This window comes from Engystomops pustulosus, chromosome 10, assembly GCF_040894005.1.
Source record: "Engystomops pustulosus chromosome 10, aEngPut4.maternal, whole genome shotgun sequence".
NCBI classification, from domain to species: Eukaryota; Metazoa; Chordata; class Amphibia; order Anura; family Leptodactylidae; genus Engystomops; species Engystomops pustulosus.
The window spans coordinates 89,344,373-89,365,900 of NC_092420.1; the positions used below are offsets into that span (position 1 = coordinate 89,344,373).

The following is a 21,528-nucleotide window of genomic DNA, read 5'->3' on the forward strand; positions in this document are numbered from 1 at the left end:
ACACGATAATACCACACACACCACACACGATAATACCACACACACCACACACGATAATACCACACACACCACACACGATAATACCACACACACCACACACGATAATACCACACACACCACACACGATAATACCACACACACCACACACGATAATACCACACACACCACACACGATAATACCACACACCACACACGATAATACCACACACGATAATACCACACACGATAATACCACACACGATAATACCACACACGATAATACCACACACGATAATACCACACACGATAATACCACACACGATAATACCACACGCGATAATACCACACACCACACACGATAATACCACACACCACACACGATAATACCACACACCACACATGATAATACCACACACGATAATACCCCACCACAGGGAGGAGGCCGCACACCATACACGATAATACCCCACACCATACACAATAATACCCCACACCATACACGATAATACCCCACACCATACACGATAATACCCCACACCATACACGATAATACCCCACACCATACACGATAATACCACACACCATACACGATAATACCCCACACCATACACGATAATACCCCACACCATACACGATAATACCACACACCATACACGATAATACCACACACCATACACGATAATACCACACACCATACACGATAATACCACACACCATACACGATAATACCCCACCACAGGGAGGAGGCCGCACACCATACATGATAATACCCCACACCATACACAATAATACCACACACCATACACAATAATACCCCACACCATACACAATAATACCCCACACCATACATAATAATACCCCACTACAGGGCAGCCCATTTGTGTTATTTTTCAATGAGAAGTCATTTTCGCCATGACGAGACGGTTTGAAGAGATCACAGACACTTAAGATGTTGCGTCTGACAGTCTCCATACAATAGGCGCAGCTGCGGGGACCGGGGCGCTGGGAAGTCGTGGTGATGATTACAGTCATTTGGAGATGATGTGAATGTGAAAGGCGGAAAACAGATGAGAGCAATAATTACTCCAGAGACGAGCATCTGCCGCGTCCCCATTGTCACCCACAGAAAGCAGTAATACGGGGCGCCGCACAAACAGTGACTACAGGATCTAAGAGACCCCCGGCACATCAGCCCCAACACCTACCACAGAACAGGTACAAACATTTCATCACCCAGACATGAGGCCAGAGCACGAAAATGTTATGTAATGGCTGCTCAACCTCCATGGTCCCTGCTATGTCCTACAGCAGCATAGAGTGTAATATAGAGCATAGAGGAGGAGAGCAGCACAGAGTGTCATACAGAGCACAGAGGAGGAGAGCAGCAAAGAGTGTAATACAGAGCATAGAGGAGGAGAGCAGCACAGAGTGTAATACAGAGCATAGAGGAGGAGAGCAGCACAGAGTGTCATACAGAGCACAGAGGAGGAGAGCAGCACAGAGTGTCATACAGAGCACAGAGGAGGAGAGCAGCACAGAGGATATTACAGAGCATAGAGGAGGAGAGCAGCAGAGAAAACATTACAGAGTATACAGAAGGAGAGCAGCACAGAGTATAATAAAAAGCAAACAGAAGGATACCAGCACAGAGTGTAATACAGAGCATACAGGGGAGAGCGGCACATAGTGTAACACAGAGAAAACAGGAGGAGAGCAGCACAGAGTATAATACATAGCATATAGGAGGAGAGCAGCACAGAGGATATTACAGAGCAAAGGAGGATAGCAGCACAGAGTACAATACATAACATACAGGAGGATAGCAGCACAGAGTACAATACATAACATACAGGAGGATAGCAGCACAGAGTACAATACATAACATACAGGAGGATAGCAGCACAGAGTACAATACATAACATACAGGAGGATAGCAGCACAGAGTACAATACATAACATACAGGAGGAGAGCAGCACAGAGTACAATACATAACATACAGGAGGAGAGCAGCACAGAGTACAATACATAACATACAGGAGGAGAGCAGCACAGAGTACAATACATAACATACAGGAGGAGAGCAGCACAGAGTACAATACATAACATACAGGAGGAGAGCAGCACAGAGTACAATACATAACATACAGGAGGAGAGCAGCACAGAGTACAATACATAACATACAGGAGGAGAGCAGCACAGAGTACAATACATAACATACAGGAGGAGAGCAGCACAGAGTACAATACATAACATACAGGAGGAGAGCAGCACAGAGTACAATACATAACATACAGGAGGAGAGCAGCACAGAGTACAATACATAACATACAGAAGGAGAGCAGCACAGAGGATATTATAGAGTATACAGAGCAGTATGGGGGCAGATCTAGCAGTAGTTGGGGTCTGAGTGCTGTGCTTACCCAGCCCAAGCAGATCTGGAGGGAGAGGATCCTGTGTGATGGTCCCCTGGCAATGCCCCTCCCCCTGGACACTTGAGAGGGTTGAGGTCACAGAGTGGAGGCAGCTGCTGCTCCTCAATAATTAATACACAAGATTTCAGAAGCCTCTGGAGATGATCACAGGCGGATACAGCTCGGGGGGACGGGAGCGGGATGGATGGGACAAGCAGTTTGCTCCTGGGGCATTATATACAACTCGGTCGGTCAGAATATAGCGCTGGCTTCACACCCCCCCCTCCTTCCCCGAGGGGACGGCTGTGACCCCACAACTAATCCTCTGGGTGCAGGCATCGCCTGAGGTGGAGAGGTGCCAAATATAGGTGCCAAATATAGACTGAAAATACCTACTGACAAGAAGTCCCGCACCCCAAGGGTCACCAAGCCCATGCATTGGGGGTCACCCCACCCACCCATGGGGGCACCCCGAATGTGCTGGAAGCTCCTCAGCTCCAGATCAATGATGTGGATTCTAGGGACAGGCAACTGCGGGGCAGCGGCCACAGCTGGATGTACGGACCTAAAAGCCTCCCCTCCCGCTCCAATCATTCCGGGAGGAGATTAACCCCTTGTTCTGGAAAGGAGTCTCCCAAACCCGGAGCACACCGGGCTGGGCCAGCACCAGGACCTCACACTCCTCATCAGGTCTGACCCAAGAAATACCAGCAACAAGCGAGTAACAGAAGTGCAGCCGCAGCAGCTCCTCTCACCTCCGGGATCTCCGCAGCAGCTCTGTCTCCAGGAGAGAGAAATTGGACAGAACAGTCCAGGAAGAGTCTGACATGATCCAGCCAAGTCCTGAGCATCCGAGCGCGGCCCACCATCAATGTGCGGAGCCCCCGGGGACAGGCGGGAGGCAGGATTCATTGTGCCGCCTCCACTGCTCAGGATCTATTTCATCCCAACGCTAATCCTCTACTGTCATGATGGGGTTAATCTCCAGGGCCGGATGTGGGGGGTCTCCGGCTGCTGCTACATGTGATCCCCGAGCCCAAAATACAGCAGCTTCCCCATGTTACCCCCAGACCTGCACATATACACTGCACCCCCTCCCCAGACCTGCACATATACACTGCCCCCCCAGACCTGCACATATACACTGCCCCCCCCAGACCTGCACATATACACTGCACCCCCTCCCCAGACCTGCACATATACACTGCACCCCCTCCCCAGACCTGCACATATACACTGCCCCCCCAGACCTGCACATATACACTGCCCCCCCCAGACCTGCACATATACACTGCACCCCCTCCCCAGACCTGCACATATACACTGCACCCCCTCCCCAGACCTGCACATATACACTGCACCCCCTCCCCAGACCTGCACATATACACTGCACCCCCTCCCCAGACCTGCACATATACACTGCACCCCCTCCCCAGACCTGCACATATACACTGCACCCCCTCCCCAGACCTGCACATATACACTGCACCCCCTCCCCAGACCTGCACATATACACTGCACCCCCTCCCCAGACCTGCACATATACACTGCAACCCCCCCCAGACCTGCACATATACACTGCAACCCCCCCCCCCCAGACCTGCACATATACACTGCAACCCCCCCCCCCAGACCTGCACATATACACTGCACCCCCTCCCCAGACCTGCACATATACACTGCACCCCCTCCCCAGACCTGCACATATACACTGCACCCCCCCCAGACCTGCACATATACACTGCAACCCCCCCCCCAGACCTGCACATATACACTGCACCCCCCCCAGACCTGCACATATACACTGCACCCCCTCCCCAGACCTGCACATATACACTGCACCCCCTCCCCAGACCTGCACATATACACTGCACCCCCTCCCCAGACTTGCACATATACACTGCACCCCCTCCCCAGACCTGCACATATACACTGCCCCCCCTCCCCAGACCTGCACATATACACTGCACCCCCTTCCCCCCGACCTGCACATATACACTGCCCCCCCAGACCTGCACATATACACTGCCCCCCCTCCCCAGACCTGCACATATACACTGCCCCCCCAGACCTGCACATATACACTGCCCCCCCTCCCCAGACCTGCACATATACACTGCCCCCCCAGACCTGCACATATACACTGCCCCCCCAGACCTGCACATATACACTGCCCCCCCCAGACCTGCACATATACACTGCCCCCCCCAGACCTGCACATATACACTGCAACCCCCCCCAGACCTGCACATATACACATCACCCCCTCCCCAGACCTGCACATATACATTGCAACCCCCCCCCAGACCTGCACATATACATTGCAACCCCCCCCCAGACCTGCACATATACACTGCCCCCTCAGACCTGCACATTTACATTGCAACCCCCCCAGACCTGCACATATACACTGCCCCCTCCCCAGACCTGCACATATACACTGCACCCCCTCCCCAGACCTGCACATATACACTGCACCCCCTTCCCCTCAGACCTGCACATATACACTGCACCCCCTTCCCCCCGACCTGCACATATACACTGCCCCCCCCAGACCTGCACATATACACTGCAACCCCCCCTGCACATATACACTGCAACCCCCCCCTGCACATATACACTGCAACCCCCCCCAGATCTGCACATATACACTGCAACCCCCCCCCTGCACATATACACTGCACCCCCTTCCCCCCGACCTGCACATATACACTGCACCCCCTTCCCCCCGACCTGCACATACACTGCCCCCCCCAGACCTGCACATATACACTGCACCCCCTTCCCCCCGACCTGCACATATACACTGCCCCCCCAGACCTGCACATATACACTGCCCCCCCCCCAGACCTGCACATATACACTGCAACCCCCAGACCTGCACATATACACTGCAACCCCCCCCCAGACCTGCACATATACACTGCAACCCCCCCCAGACCTGCACATATACACTACTGCCCCCCCCAGACCTGCACATATACACTGCACCCCCCAGACCTGCACATATACACTGCACCCCCCAGACCTGCACATATACACTGCACCCCCCAGACCTGCACATATACACTGCAACCCCCAGACCTGCACATATACACTGCAACCCCGAGGCCTGCACATATACACTGCAACCCCCCCAGACCTGCACATATACACTGCAACCCCCCCCCCCAGACCTGCACATATACACTGCAACCCCCCCCCCCCAGACCTGCACATATACACTGCACCCCCTCCCCAGACCTGCACATATACACTGCAACCCCCCAGGCCTGCACATATACACTGCAACCCCCCCCCAGACCTGCACATATACACTGCAACCCCCAGACCTGCACATATACACTGCAACCCCCCAGGCCTGCACATATACACTGCAACCCCCCCAGACCTGCACATATACACTGCAACCCCCCCCCCCGACCTGTAGATGCAGCTCATCACACCCGCATGCAGCCTGAATGGAGAGATGTGCTGCACCTTCTGCAGGCCACACTCAAAGCCACAAGGCTCAGAAATGTCTGCAGCGTGTGAATAAGCCCTAATTAATCTCCTAAATGACAAGTTCTATATCCCCTCCCGAGGGAAGAGGTGCGATGCTCTGCAGACAGCTTTCATCTAAGATTATATTCACATATGTATAAGCCGGCAGAAAGCCCCCACCACCGCACTATATAGATATTCATCCCCAGGAAAAGCTGGGTCACCTCACTAATGGGCCCCAGGAGCATTATTCAGCTTTCCCAGGAGCAACAACCTTGCGGCTAGTCACACAGCTTTCCCAGGAACCGTACAGCTGATCGCACAGCTTTCACAGGAACCGCAGCCATATAGCTGTCACACAGCTTTCCCAGGAGCCGCAGCCATATAGCTGTCACACAGCTTTCCCAGGAGCCGCAGGTTCACTGTGGGTCAGGACCCTGCTGTGCTGTGAGCATGGCCCGGAGCATGCTGGGAGGGGATCAGCTGTAATATCTATAATGGATGAAGGACGTGAGTGCTGGAGCAGGACGGCCGGGGGTCTGCGAGCGCAATGGGGACTCTGACCACACGGGGGCGCAATCCAAACATACTAAGAAAAGAGTGTGATCACACTGATCCCCTGCCAGAACAGAACATTCTGGACCCAGAACACTGAGACTGATCCCCTGCCAGAACAGAACATCCTGGACCTAGAACACGGAGACTGATCCCCTGCCAGAACAGAACATTCTGGACCCAGAACACTGAGACTGATCCCCTGCCAGAACAGAACATCCTGGACCTAGAACACGGAGACTGATCCCCTGCCAGAACAGAACATCCTGGACCCAGAACACGGAGACTGATCCCCTGCCAGAACAGAACATCCTGGACCTAGAACACGGAGACTGATCCCCTGCCAGAACAGAACATCCTGGACCTAGAACACGGAGACTGATCCCCTGTCAGAACTGAACATCCTGGACCTAGAACACGGAGACTGATCCGCTGCCAGAACAGAACATTCCGGACCCAGAACACAGAGACTGATCCGCTGCCAGAACAGAACATCCCGGACCCAGAACACAGAGACTGAAGGATGTGGGGTACTGGAGAATGAAGTCTCCAGGTTTTTGGGAGTGGGGGGCGGGGGGGGGGGGGGGGGTGTCTCAGCGTTGTGGGGTCTCCCCCCATTTACTGTCACAGAAACAAAGGAAGGATGAGGTGAAGCCCCTTACCTCCACTGTATCGGGCTGCCGGGGCTACTCTGAGGGCAGATGAAGAACGGGGCGACATCCGGAGCGCAGTCCGCACTGTACGGAACCTTGAGGTGCTGAAGGTTTGGAGCAGATGATGGAGACTGAAGGCGGTTCTGCCCCTCACCTCCCCGGCCATGGAGCGGGCAGAAGATTCTGACAGGACACGACAGAAAGGCGACATCAGGAGAGGACACCAGGTACCCCCCCCCCCCCCCCAACACAGGTCACCACTATACACAACCCCCCCCCCCCCCAACACAGGTCACCACTATACACAACCCGCCCCCCCCCCCAACACAGGTCACCACTATACACAACCCGCCCCCCCCCCCAACACAGGTCACCACTATACACAACCCCGCCCCCCCCCAAAACAGGTCACCACTATACACAACCCCGCCCCCCCCCAAAACAGGTCACCACTATACACAACCCGCCCCCCCCCCCCCAACACAGGTCACCACTATACACAACCCCCCCTCCCCAAGTCACCACTATACACAACCCCCCCTCCCCAAGTCACCACTATACACAACCCCCCCTCCCCAAGTCACCACTATACACAACCCCCCCCCAGTCACCACTATACACAACCCCCCCCCCCCCAAGTCACCACTATACACAACCCCCCCCCCCCCAAGTCACCACTATACACAACCCCCCCCCCCAAGTCACCACTATACACAACCCCCCCCCCCCAAGTCACCACTATACACAACCCCCCCCCCCCCAAGTCACCACTATACACAACCCCCCCCCCAAGTCACCACTATACACAACCCCCCCCCAAGTCACCACTATACACAACCTCCCCCCAAATCACCACTATACACAACCTCCCCCAAGTCACCACTATACACAACCTCCCCCCAAGTCACCACTATACACAACCTCCCCCCAAGTCACCACTATACACAACCCCCCCCCCCCAAGTCACCACTATACACAACCCCCCCTCCCCAAGTCACCACTATACACAACCCCCCCTCCCCAAGTCACCACTATACACAACCCCCCCTCCCCAAGTCACCACTATACACAACCCTCCCCCTACAAGTCACCACTATACACAACCCCCCCTACAAGTCACCACTATACACAACCCCCCCTCCCCAAGTCACAACTGTAAACACCCCCCCCAAATCACCACCGTACACCTTCCCCATAAATCACCACTGTACACCCCCCTCTCCAAGTCACCACTATACACAACCCCCCCCCAAGTCACCACTATACACAACCTCCCCCCAAATCACCACTATACACAACCTCCCCCCAAGTCACCACTATACACAACCTCCCCCCAAGTCACCACTATACACAACCCCCCCCCCCCAAGTCACCACTATACACAACCCCCCCTCCCCAAGTCACCACTATACACAACCCCCCCTCCCCAAGTCACCACTATACACAACCCTCCCCCTACAAGTCACCACTATACACAACCCCCCCTACAAGTCACCACTATACACAACCCCCCCTCCCCAAGTCACAACTGTAAACACCCCCCCCAAATCACCACCGTACACCTTCCCCATAAATCACCACTGTACACCCCCCTCTCCAAGTCACCACTATACACAACCCCCCCTCCCCAAGTCACCACTATACACAACCCCCCCTCCCCAGTCACCACTATACACAACCCCCCCTCCCCAGTCACCACTATACACAACCCCCCCTCCCCAGTCACCACTATACACAACCCCCCCTCCCCAGTCACCACTATACACAACCCCCCCTCCCCAAGTCACCACTATACACAACCCCCCCTCCCCAGTCACCACTATACACAACCCCCCCTCCCCAGTCACCACTATACACAACCCCCCCTCCCCAGTCACCACTATACACAACCCCCCCTCCCCAGTCACCACTATACACAACCCCCCCTCCCCAGTCACCACTATACACAACCCCCCCTCCCCAGTCACCACTATACACAACCCCCCTCCCCAGTCACCACTATACACAACCCCCCTCCCCAGTCACCACTATACATAACCCCCCCCCCCCCCAAGTCACCACTATACACAAGCCCCCCCCCCCCAAGTCACAACTGTAAACACCCCCCCAAATCACCACCGTACACCTTCCCCATAAATCACCACTGTACACCCCCCTCTCCAAGTCACCACTATACACAAACCCCTCCAAAACACAGCCCTGACCCGCACAGCACCCCATACTGGACCTAATACTACAGAAGGATAACCCCCGCTCCATGGCCCGCACAGCGCCCCTTACTGGAGTCTGAGATTTGGTGCTCCAAGTCGCTCCCTCCTGCGTTTCATCATGGTGACGTCTGACAGGGAAGAGGAGCAGATAAAAAGTCCAAAAATCCAGAGAAAATCAACAGAGGAGGCTGAGAGTGGTGGTCATCCTCCGGACAAGCACACTCATCATCTTATCACAGGGAGTGCATGGCACTGCCCCCGCAGGGTTCACCTGAGACCCCGGCAGACATATAAATAGCCGCACACGCCTGATATGGGCGACAGCAGATCAGCAACACCCCGCAGAAAACGAGTCAGGGCGGAGGAGGGGAGTGGGCACAATGCAGCCGGCAGGACATTGTGTGGGTGCAGCTGTTCCTCTCACACACAGGGGCATCCCCCTCCCAGGCCTCCTGCCAGAGGATAGTCTGACTGCACCACAAACCAACCCCTCCAACGCTTCACTAGATGCCCCCAACCCAGGTGCCCGGCCTCGTCACACTGCCCCCCGAACCCAGGTGCCCGGCCTCGTCACACTGCCCACCGACCCACCCAGGTGCCCGGCCTCGTCACACTGCCCCCCGACCCAGGTGCCCGGCCTCGTCACACTGCCCCCCGACCCACCCAGGTGCCCGGCCTCGTCACACTGCCCCCCGACCCACCCAGGTGCCCGGCCTCGTCACACTGCCCCCCGACCCACCCAGGTGCCCGGCCTCGTCACACTGCCCCCCGACCCACCCAGGTGCCCGGCCTCGTCACACTGCCCCCCGACCCACCCAGGTGCCCGGCCTCGTCACACTGCCCCCCGACCCACCCAGGTGCCCGGCCTCGTCACACTGCCCCCCGACCCACCCAGGTGCCCGGCCTCGTCACACTGCCCCCCGACCCACCCAGGTGCCCGGCCTCGTCACACTGCCCCCCGACCCACCCAGGTGCCCGGCCTCGTCACACTGCCCCCCGACCCACCCAGGTGCCCGGCCTCGTCACACTGTGCCCCCCCCCCCGACACAGGTGCCCGGCCTCGTCACACTGTGCCCCCCCCCCCGACACAGGTGCCCGGCCTCGTCACACTGCCCCCCCCCACCCCCCCGACACAGGTGCCAGGCCTCGTCACACTGCCACCCCCCACCCCCCGACACAGGTGCCAGGCCTCGTCACACTGCCACCCCCCACCCCCCCGACACAGGTGCCAGGCCTCGTCACACTGCACCCCCCCCGACACAGGTGCCAGGCCTCGTCACACTGCCGCCCCCCACCCCCCCGACACAGGTGCCAGGCCTCGTCACACTGCCGCCCCCCACCCCCCCCGACACAGGTGCCCGGCCTCGTCACACTGCCCCCCCCGACACAGGTGCCCGGCCTCGTCACACTGCCCCCCCCGACACAGGTGCCCGGGCTCACCACAGTGCCCCCGGCCTCACCAAACTGCCCCCCGACCCCGGTGCCCAGGCCCGCCACACTGCCCCCGGTAATAACATGGAGGGGGGACAAGGTTGTTTGTGTCCATGTAATGTAAGATTCCTTCTTTGGATGCTCCCCCCTTATCGAGGCTCCTCCCCTTGGACACTTTATATTGCACTGTATGTAATAAGCAGTGTAGAACATGGGGGGCAGCGCAGAAGCCCGAGTAGCTGCTGTGTATCAGGACCGACCAGAACTCCTCCGTGCGCTGGAGCCACTGGGTCTTATGCTCTCCCCATCTCTTCACCAGCCACGTCTATTGGGAGAACGACGCTGGTATAGGACAAGTGGGAGGAGCTTCTCCATAGAAATAACTGCACTCGTACAAGGCCCCGGGGTTAGCAGGTCCTGGCCAGGAGCCCGAGAAACTGCTATCCGATATGTCAGTCATTAAGAAAAAAAAAAACAGACTGGAAAGTGAATGGACTGAGCAGAACCAGCCAAGAACAAAGAACAACAATCAGTGGGATGAGAAATAGAGACAAAACCAAACCGAAACTTTATAAACTGGACCCTGGGATCAATGACAACAGCACCATCTGCTGGCCACGAGCAGCACTACAGGCCCAGTGGCTCCTATGCTACAACACATCATTTCAAGAGTTAAAATTGTCTGGGAACTTGAGGGAATTTTAATATTTTCATGATCTCATAAGAAGCCGCACCGAGACCCCAACCCTTGATCACATTGGACAGGGGGCTTCACCACACACAGTGCACCCCCGACCACTGATCAAACCGAATATGGGAGCTTCACCACACACAGAACCCCCTGACCCCTGATCACACCGGAACGGGGGCTTCACCACACACAGTGCACCCCCGACCCCTGATCAAACCGAATATGGGGGCTTCACCACACACAGAACCCCCTGATCACACCGGACCGGGGGCTTTACCACACACAGTGCACCCCCGACCCCTGATCACAGCAGACAGGGGGGGGGGGTGCTTCACTACACACAGAGCGCCCCTGACCCCTGATCACACCAGAACGGGGGGCTTCACCACACAGAGCGCCCCCAACCCCTGATGTCAACGGGCCGGGGGGCTTCACCACACACAGAGCGCCCCCGACCCCTGAAGGGGAGGCTTCACCACACAGATTGGCAGCGGCTTCTCTGTGCCCTCACAGGGCCAAACACATTCACGTCTCTCATTAAAAAAATACAGAACATTTCACAGCGATACTGAGGATTGGCAGACAACAGAGAGTAAACGCTGCACAGGCAGCATGAAAAACCTACAGCCTGACCCCAATAATGGGGCTCTGAAGGGGGAAGGGGGTGGTCTTTAAAAGCACCTCCCACTACCATAGACACACCCACTGCACAGGGTCCACTACAAGGACTCTCAGAAGCCCCTCAGGGACCCCTCAGGCTACTTACAAAGTGATGTGTGGCAGCTCGGGGGGCGCTCGGCTCCATGCCTCGGCGTCCTGCAGGATGTCACCTCTGCTCCATAAGCTGCTCAGCGGCTCAGCCACTCACCTGCTCCGCATTACCACAAACAAACCATTTGTCCTCATTAATCCCGGCTAATTACCTCCCCCCCCCCCCCCCACCGCTGTGACCTGCAGGAGTCCGCACCGCCCTCTGCCCGTCACATGTAGCCCCCATAGCAGCAGGTGAGACCACTCAGGACAGCGGCCACACTGACTAATGGAGGGGACACCGCTCAGACTTCACCACAACAGCATCTACACCCTGACATCACACATTACTGTGAGCCCAGACCCCACATCACTGCACAGCCCCCCCCACTACTGATACTAAAGTAATAGTAATGTCACAGGACCCCGAACACAGGAGCAACAACCCCATGCATCACAACTCTCATCCTCCACAACTACTAGAAAAATGTAAAAAGTAACAGAATAATAATCATGAGATACAGAAAAATAAACCAAACATTACTTCTCTTGCTGGTCCAGTGTTATACCCCAGAGCTGCACTCACTATTCTGCTGCTGGTGCAGTCACTGTGTACATACATGACATTACTTATCCTGTACTGATCCTGAGTTACATCCTGTATTATACCCCAGAGCTGCACTCACTATTCTGCTGCTGGTGCAGTCACTGTGTACATACATGACATTACTTATCCTGTACTGATCCTGAGTTACATCCTGTATTATACTCCAGAGCTGCACTCACTATTCTGCTGCTGGTGCAGTCACTGTGTACATACATGACATTACTTATCCTGTACTGATCCTGAGTTACATCCAGTATTATACTCCAGAGCTGCACTCACTATTCTGCTGCTGGTGCAGTCACTGTGTACATACATGACATTACTTATCCTGTACTGATCCTGAGTTACATCCTGTATTATACCCCAGAGCTGCACTCACTATTCTGCTGCTGGTGCAGTCACTGTGTACATACATGACATTACTTATCCTGTACCGATCCTGAGTTACATCCTGTATTATACTCCAGAGCTGCACTCACTATTCTGCTGCTGGTGCAGTCACTGTGTACATACATGACATTACTTATCCTGTACTGATCCTGAGTTACATCCTGTATTATACCCAGAGCTGCACTCACTATTCTGCTGGTGCAGTCACTGTGTACATACATGACATTACTTATCCTGTACTGATCCTGAGTTACATCCTGTATTATACCCCAGAGCTGCACTCACTATTCTGCTGCTGGTGCAGTCACTGTGTACATACATGACATTACTTATCCTGTACTGATCCTGAGTTACATCCTGTATTATACCCCAGAGCTGCACTCACTATTCTGCTGCTGGTGCAGTCACTGTGTACATACATGACATTACTTATCCTGTACCGATCCTGAGTTACATCCTGTATTATACTCCAGAGCTGCACTCACTATTCTGCTGCTGGTGCAGTCACTGTGTACATACATGACATTACTTATCCTGTACTGATCCTGAGTTACATCCTGTATTATACCCAGAGCTGCACTCACTATTCTGCTGGTGCAGTCACTGTGTACATACATGACATTACTTATCCTGTACTGATCCTGAGTTACATCCTGTATTATACCCCAGAGCTGCACTCACTATTCTGCTGCTGGTGCAGTCACTGTGTACATACATGACATTACTTATCCTGTACCGATCCTGAGTTACATCCTGTATTATACTCCAGAGCTGCACTCACTATTCTGCTGCTGGTGCAGTCACTGTGTACATACATGACATTACTTATCCTGTACTGATCCTGAGTTACATCCTGTATTATACCCAGAGCTGCACTCACTATTCTGCTGGTGCAGTCACTGTGTACATACATGACATTACTTATCCTGTACTGATCCTGAGTTACATCCTGTATTATACCCCAGAGCTGCACTCACTATTCTGCTGCTGGTGCAGTCACTGTGTACATACATGACATTACTTATCCTGTACTGATCCTGAGTTACATCCTGTATTATACCCCAGAGCTGCACTCACTATTCTGCTGCTGGTGCAGTCACTGTGTACATACATGACATTACTTATCCTGTACCGATCCTGAGTTACATCCTGTATTATACTCCAGAGCTGCACTCACTATTCTGCTGCTGGTGCAGTCACTGTGTACATACATGACATTACTTATCCTGTACTGATCCTGAGTTACATCCTGTATTATACCCAGAGCTGCACTCACTATTCTGCTGGTGCAGTCACTGTGTACATACATGACATTACTTATCCTGTACTGATCCTGAGTTACATCCTGTATTATACCCCAGAGCTGCACTCACTATTCTGCTGCTGGTGCAGTCACTGTGTACATACATGACATTACTTATCCTTTACTGATCCTGAGTTACAGCCTGTATTATACCCCAGAGCTGCACTCACTTTTCTGCTGGTGCAGTCACTGTGTACATACATGACATGACATTACTTATACTATACTGATCCTGTATTATACTCCAGACACATGGCGGCACACACGGTGGACAAGGATGATATATGTAAAACACACGGATGACACATGTACTTACAAGCTTCCTCTTCTGGGGAGACTCAGTTCCTTCTGGAAAAGAAAACAGAACATCGGGTCAGTATAATGTCCAGAACAAGGGTAAACAACATCTCCTGAGAAGCTGCACTGAGGCAACTGAACATGAGGTGGCGCAACAGTAGCATGGAAATACTGCCCCTGTGTGTATATACTGCCCTCACCAGGTGACATGGATCCTATAGGCCCATACTGCTCCTGTGTGTATATACCGCCATCACCAGGTGACATGGATCCTGTAGGCCCATACTGCCCCTGTGTGTATATACTGCCCTCACCAGGTGACCAGGAGCCTATAGGCCCATACTGCTCCTGTGTGTATATACTGCCCTCACCAGGTGACATGGATCCTATAGGCCCATACTGCTCCTGTGTGTATATACCGCCATCACCAGGTGACATGGATCCTATAGGCCCATACTGCTCCTATGTGTATATACTTCCCTCACCAGGTGACATAGATCCTATAGGTCCATACTGCTCCTATGTGTATATACTGCCCTCACCAGGTGACATAGATCCTATAGGTCCATACTGCTCCTATGTGTATATACCGCCATCACCAGGTGACATGGATCCTATAGGCCCATACTGCTCCTGTGTGTATATACTGCCCTCACCAGGTGACATGGAGCCTATAGGCCCATACTGCTCCTGTGTGTATATACTGCTATCACCAGGTGACATAGATCCTATAGGCCCATACTGCCCCTGTGTGTATATACCGCCATCACCAGGTGACATGGATCCTATAGGCCCATACTGCTCCTATGTGTATATACCGCCATCACCAGGTGACATGGATCCTATAGGCCCATACTGCTCCTGTGTGTATATACCGCCATCACCAGGTGACATGGATCCTATAGGCCCATACTGCTCCTGTGTGTATATACTTCCCTCACCAGGTGACATAGATCCTATAGGTCCATACTGCTCCTATGTGTATATACTGCCCTCACCAGGTGACATGGAGCCTATAGGCCAGTGGTGGCGAACCTATGGCACCAGTGCCAGAGGCGGCACTCAGAGCCCTTTCTGTGGGCACCCGGGCCATCGCCCCAGCACACCAGACAGGACTCAAAGAATTTTCCTCCAGTTCCAAGCAACTTAAAAGATGCTGTTTTCAGTAATATGTTGATACTTACTTCGCTACTTGGGACTGTAGGAAGAGGGAGAATGAGTAGACAGGGCCGAATTATCTTTGGAGGACCTTCTCCTGGCCCCACGATTCTCTGTGTACAGAGGGACACTGGAAAGATGCTAAAACGATGAAAATTTTCCATCTTTCTACTGTGTTGCAGTCCTCAGGAGGTAAATATGAAGTTGTTGAACAGGGAGCAATAAGTTACAGCTTTAATTTTTGGTTGGCACTTTGCGATAAATAAAGGGGGTTTTGGGTTCAGTTTGGGCACTCGGCCGCTAAAAGGTTTGCCATCACTGCTATAGGCCCATACTGCTCCTGTGTGTATATACTTCCCTCACCAGGTGACATAGATCCTATAGGTCCATACTGCCCCTGTGTGTATATACTGCTATCACCAGGTGACATGGATCCTATAGGCCCATACTGCTCCTGTGTGTATATACCGCCATCACCAGGTGACATGGAGCCTATAGGCCCATACTGCTCCTGTGTGTATATACTGCTATCACCAGGTGACATGGATTCTATAGGTCATTTCCTTGCGGCTGAACTTTTTTTCACTCCCAGATCTCTTCTGCTTTCTAGGTGAGGGATGAGATAGCAGAGGGTAGTTCCCCGAACACTGGCCATCTGTACCATCACTGGCCTCCAGGCAGCGCACATTAATTCTGTCTCATTACAGCAGATGGTGCAAGCAACGGGTTTAACCCCCCCCCCCCCCCCAACTACATAAAGGGCCAGGACCCTAAGGGGAGGCCACCCCACCACAGAAAGCGCCAAGAGTCGGGTTTTGAGGCCATCCAATACACAGCACAGGTAAAGCGTCATTCCTCTATTCCCACATCCATCACTTCCAGAGACTTTCACACGACACCTTCAGTTTAGTCAGAGATAGGTGAGAATGTCGGCCGCTGCCCCTTGGCGTAGAGACCCCCAGAACGTCGGCCGCTGCCCCTTGGCGTAGAGACCCCCAGAACGTCGGCCGCTGCCCCTTGGCGTAGAGACCCCCAGAACGTCGGCCGCTGCCCCTTGGCGTAGAGACCCCCAGAACGTCGGCCGCAGCCCCTTGGCGTAGAGACCCCCAGGACATCGGCCGCCGCCCCTTGGCGTAGAGACCCCCAGGACGTCGGCCGCCGCCCCTTGGCGTAGAGACCCCCAGGACGTCGGCCGCTGCCCCTTGGCGTAGAGACCCCCAGGACATCGGCCGCTGCCCCTTGGCGTAGAGACCCCCAGGACATCGGCCGCAGCCCCTCGCGTAGAGACCCCCAGGACATCGGCCGCAGCCCCTCGCGTAGAGACCCCCAGGACATCGGGCGCTGCCCCTCGCGTAGAGACCCCCAGGACATCGGGCGCTGCCCCTCGCGTAGAGACCCGCAGGACATCGGCCGCTGCCCCTCGCGTAGAGACCCCCAGGACATCGGGCGCTGCCCCTCGCGTAGAGACCCCCAGGACATGGGCGCTGCCACTCATGGTCAATCAGATTATAAATAATGAATATGTTCTAGAAACAGATGACCCCAGTACATTCTGTGTCCTGTTGGGGGGGGGGGGGGATCTGGACCGGCACCAGCCGCCATTGTTTATGTAGAATAGACCATTGTCCAGCAGCAGGGGGAGGGCGGAATAGGGACACACACAGTGATAATACAACATCACATACAAGAGCAGCCCCCACATCAGAGGTATTATACCCCCAACACATCACTTGTATATGATAGCAGAGGTATTATACCCCCAACACATCACTTGTATATGATAGCAGAGGTATTATACCACACACACATCACTTGTATATGATAGCAGAGGTATTATACCACACACACATCACTTGTATATGATAGCAGAGGTATTATACCACACACACATCACTTGTATATGATAGCAGAGGTATTATACCACACACACATCACTTGTATATGATAGCAGAGGTATTATACCACACACACATCACTTGTATATGATAGCAGAGGTATTATACCACACACACATCACTTGTATATGATAGCAGAGGTATTATACCCCCAACACATCACTTGTATATGATAGCAGAGGTATTATACCACACACACATCACTTGTATATGATAGCAGAGGTATTATACCACACACACATCACTTGTATATGATAGCAGAGGTATTATACCACACACACATCAGTCCTATATGATAGCAGAGGTATTATACCCCCAACACATCACTTGTATATGATAGCAGAGGTATTATACCACACACACATCACTTGTATATGATAGCAGAGGTATTATACCACACACACATCACTTGTATATGATAGCAGAGGTATTATACCACACACACATCACTTGTATATGATAGCAGAGGTATTATACCACACACACATCAGTTCTATATTATAGTAAATGGTATTATAATACATTTACTATAATATAGAACTGATGTGTGTGTGGTATAATACCATTTACTATAATATAGAACTGATGTGTGTGTGGTATAACTGCCCAGAGGTGAGCACTGCTGATCAGATAGATGCAGCCCCTGGGGGGTCCCTCAGCACTTACCTGCAGCCCCCTCCTGTGCAGGATGCTGTTGTTGTCCATGCTTCACATCAGCTCTCGAAACCTATAAACTTCAGAGCTTCACTGTCACGCTGCATTCACACAGCAGACTGATCATTGGAGGGGATGATGGGAGACACAGGGGTCACATCAGCTACATGCGACTCCTCCGCTGGTGACACAAGAGGAGTCTCTGATGGAGAGGAATCACAGAACCGCTCCTCGCCCGCTGCCCATCGGCTGCCTCAAGAGTGACATCACGTCAGCCTCAGCCGCCTATTCACACAGCACATGACCGCGCAGGGAGGGAGGGGGGCGAGCGAGCAGGGAGAGAGAGGGGAGGGTGAGCACGCAGGGGTGTCATGCATGTACACAGTGACTCCACCAGCAGCAGAATAGTGAGTGCAGCTCTGGAGTATAATACAGGATGTAACTCAGGATCAGTACAGGATAAGTAATGTCATGTATGTACACAGTGACTGCACCAGCAGCAGAATAGTGAGTGCAGCTCTGGAGTATAATACAGGATGTAACTCAGGATCAGTACAGGATAAGTAATGTCATGTATGTACACAGTGACTGCACCAGCAGCAGAATAGTGAGTGCAGCTCTGGAGTATAATACAGGATGTAACTCAGGATCAGTACAGGATAAGTAATGTCATGTATGTACACAGTGACTGCACCAGCAGCATAATAGTGAGTGCAGCTCTGGGGTATAATACAGGATGTAACTCAGGATCAGTACAGGATAAGTAATGTCATGTATGTACACAGTGACTGCACCAGCAGCAGAATAGTGAGTGCAGCTGTGATTTTTTTTTTTATATAATATGTATAATGTAGTAGAGAGGATACTACAGACACCAGTTCAGCTTCATGTCTTGCGATACTCTGCAGGCTGCAGAGCATAGATGTGTTCAGTGTCCTGGACTATCTCTCTTGCTGCCCCCTGTCAATTGTTTCGTGATGACCCAGAAATCAGACGCCATAAAAAAGCCACTTAGTTAATTGTTTGGGGCCGAGAATGAGGAGAGATGATCTGCGGCGTCCATGACATCATCACTTTCCTGCGTGTAATCAGATTATGTGACGGCTCCTGCAATGTGTCACTGGAGAAATGGAGTTAGAAAGGCGACTATGGGCAGCGGGGGCGCAGGGAACCGAGCTGTAGGTTTAGGGCAACAAGACCTGTGCACCCAGAGAGAGAAGGCTGAGTGTGCAGGTGACACCCCAGGGTGGAGGAGCACAGAGAACATTCATCACTGCCCAATACGGCCAGAGCAGAGGAGGAATCCGGAAGACGGGCCCCCACACGTCCGAACACAGGAACGCCCGACTGCATGCGCCAGACAGGGGTCCCCACGCATCTGAACACAGGACCCCAACTGCATCAGCCAGACAAAGGCCCCCATACGTCCGAACACCGGACCCCAACTGCATCAGCCAGACAAAGGCCCCCCTGCATCCAGACAAAGGACCCCAAGAACGTGGAGGGGTACCTGTGTAAACCTGTGTGACATCACTGCAAGTAAATGCAAATTACCCGGCAGCACGAGCCCCTCTGACCCCTGCAGAGGTGACCTCCATTCCTGGCCGGATTATCACCCCCGCCCTCCGCACCGCTCAAGATTTAATCCACTTTGAAGGGAGAATTTTTCACCCGAGATGAGATTTTACAAATACATAAGGATAGAAAACAGAAGCAGCAAAGAGCGGCCTCTAGAAGCTGCAGGGGGTGACAACAATATTACACATATATACCACTGACAGGAGGGGGCGCTATGACCAGCTACAATATATACTATTGACAGGAGGGGGCGTTATGACGGGGCAGCGATGTATACAGTATACACTAGATAACACACCCTGCAGCCATGTATACAGCCTGTCTATAGGAGGAGACACTACATAACACCTCCCCTGCAGCCATGTATACAGCCTGTCTATAGGAGGAGACACTACATAACACCTCCCCTGCAGCCATGTATACAGCCTGTCTATAGGAGGAGACACTACATAACACCTCCCCTGCAGCCATGTATACAGCCTGTCTATAGCAGGAGACACTACATAACACACCCTGCAGCCATGTATACAGCCTGTCTATAGGAGGAGACACTACATACCACACCCTGCAGCCATGTATACAGACTGTCTATAGGAGGAGACACTACATAACACACCGTGCAGCCATGTATACAGCCTGTCTATAGGAGGAGACACTACATAACACACCGTGTAGCCATGTATACAGCCTGTCTATAGGGGGAGACACTACATAATACCCCCCAGAAGCAATATATACAGCCTGTCTATAGGAGGAGACACTACATAACACACCGTGCAGCCATGTATACAGCCTGTCTATAGGGGGAGACACTACATAATACCCCCCAGAAGCAATATATACAGCCTGTCTATAGGAGGAGACACTACATAACACACCGTGCAGCCATGTATACAGCCTGTCTATAGGGGGAGACACTACATAATACCCCCCAGAAGCAATATATACAGCCTGTCTATAGGAGGAGACACTACATAACACACCCTGCAGCCATGTATACAGCCTGTCTATAGGAGGATACACTACATACCACAACCTGCAGCCGTGTATACAGCCTGTCTATAGGAGGAGACACTACATACCACACCCTGCAGCCATGTATACAGCCTGTCTATAGGGGGAACATTACATAACACCCCTTGCAGCCATGTATACTGCCAGTATATAGCGGGAGACACTACATAACACACGTTATCACATATACAGCCCTTCTATAGGAGGAGACACTACATAACAACCCTTGCAGCCATGTATAAAGCCTGTCTATAGGGGAAGACACTAAATAGCACCACTTGCAGCCATGTATACAGCCTGTCTATAGGAGGAGACACTACATAACACCCCTTGCAGCCATGTATACAGCCCGTATATAGGGGGAACACTACATAATACCCCCCAGAAGCAATATATACAGCCTGTCTATAGGAGGAGACACTACATAACACACCGTGCAGCCATGTATACAGCCTGTCTATAGGGGG

The 21,528-nt window shown here is 53.0% G+C and overlaps 2 protein-coding genes across 12 annotated transcripts in view; one reads left to right on the plus strand and one right to left on the minus strand.

The window, feature by feature from the left end:
• Window positions 1-21,528, plus strand: part of PIK3R3 (phosphoinositide-3-kinase regulatory subunit 3) — an 87,295-nt gene that overhangs the window by 53,777 nt on the left and 11,990 nt on the right. The gene's annotated exons all lie outside the window — the stretch shown is intronic.
• The window catches only part of MAST2 (microtubule associated serine/threonine kinase 2), a 57,703-nt gene that overhangs the window by 28,336 nt on the left and 7,839 nt on the right, over window positions 1-21,528 (minus strand). For 4 of the 11 annotated variants that reach the window (XM_072128631.1, XM_072128633.1, XM_072128632.1 and 1 more), the window contains exons 4-5: window positions 14,782-14,813; window positions 7,093-7,266 (exon numbers count right to left, since the gene is read on the minus strand). In XM_072128631.1, coding sequence (XP_071984732.1) covers window positions 7,093-7,266; window positions 14,782-14,813 — 206 coding nt within the window. Of the gene's footprint in view, window positions 1-3,147; window positions 3,269-7,092; window positions 7,267-9,363; window positions 9,802-14,781; window positions 14,814-18,481; window positions 18,705-21,528 lie in introns of those variants that run through there. The other 7 variants (XM_072128635.1, XM_072128634.1, XM_072128640.1 and 4 more) reach the window with 5 other exon arrangements.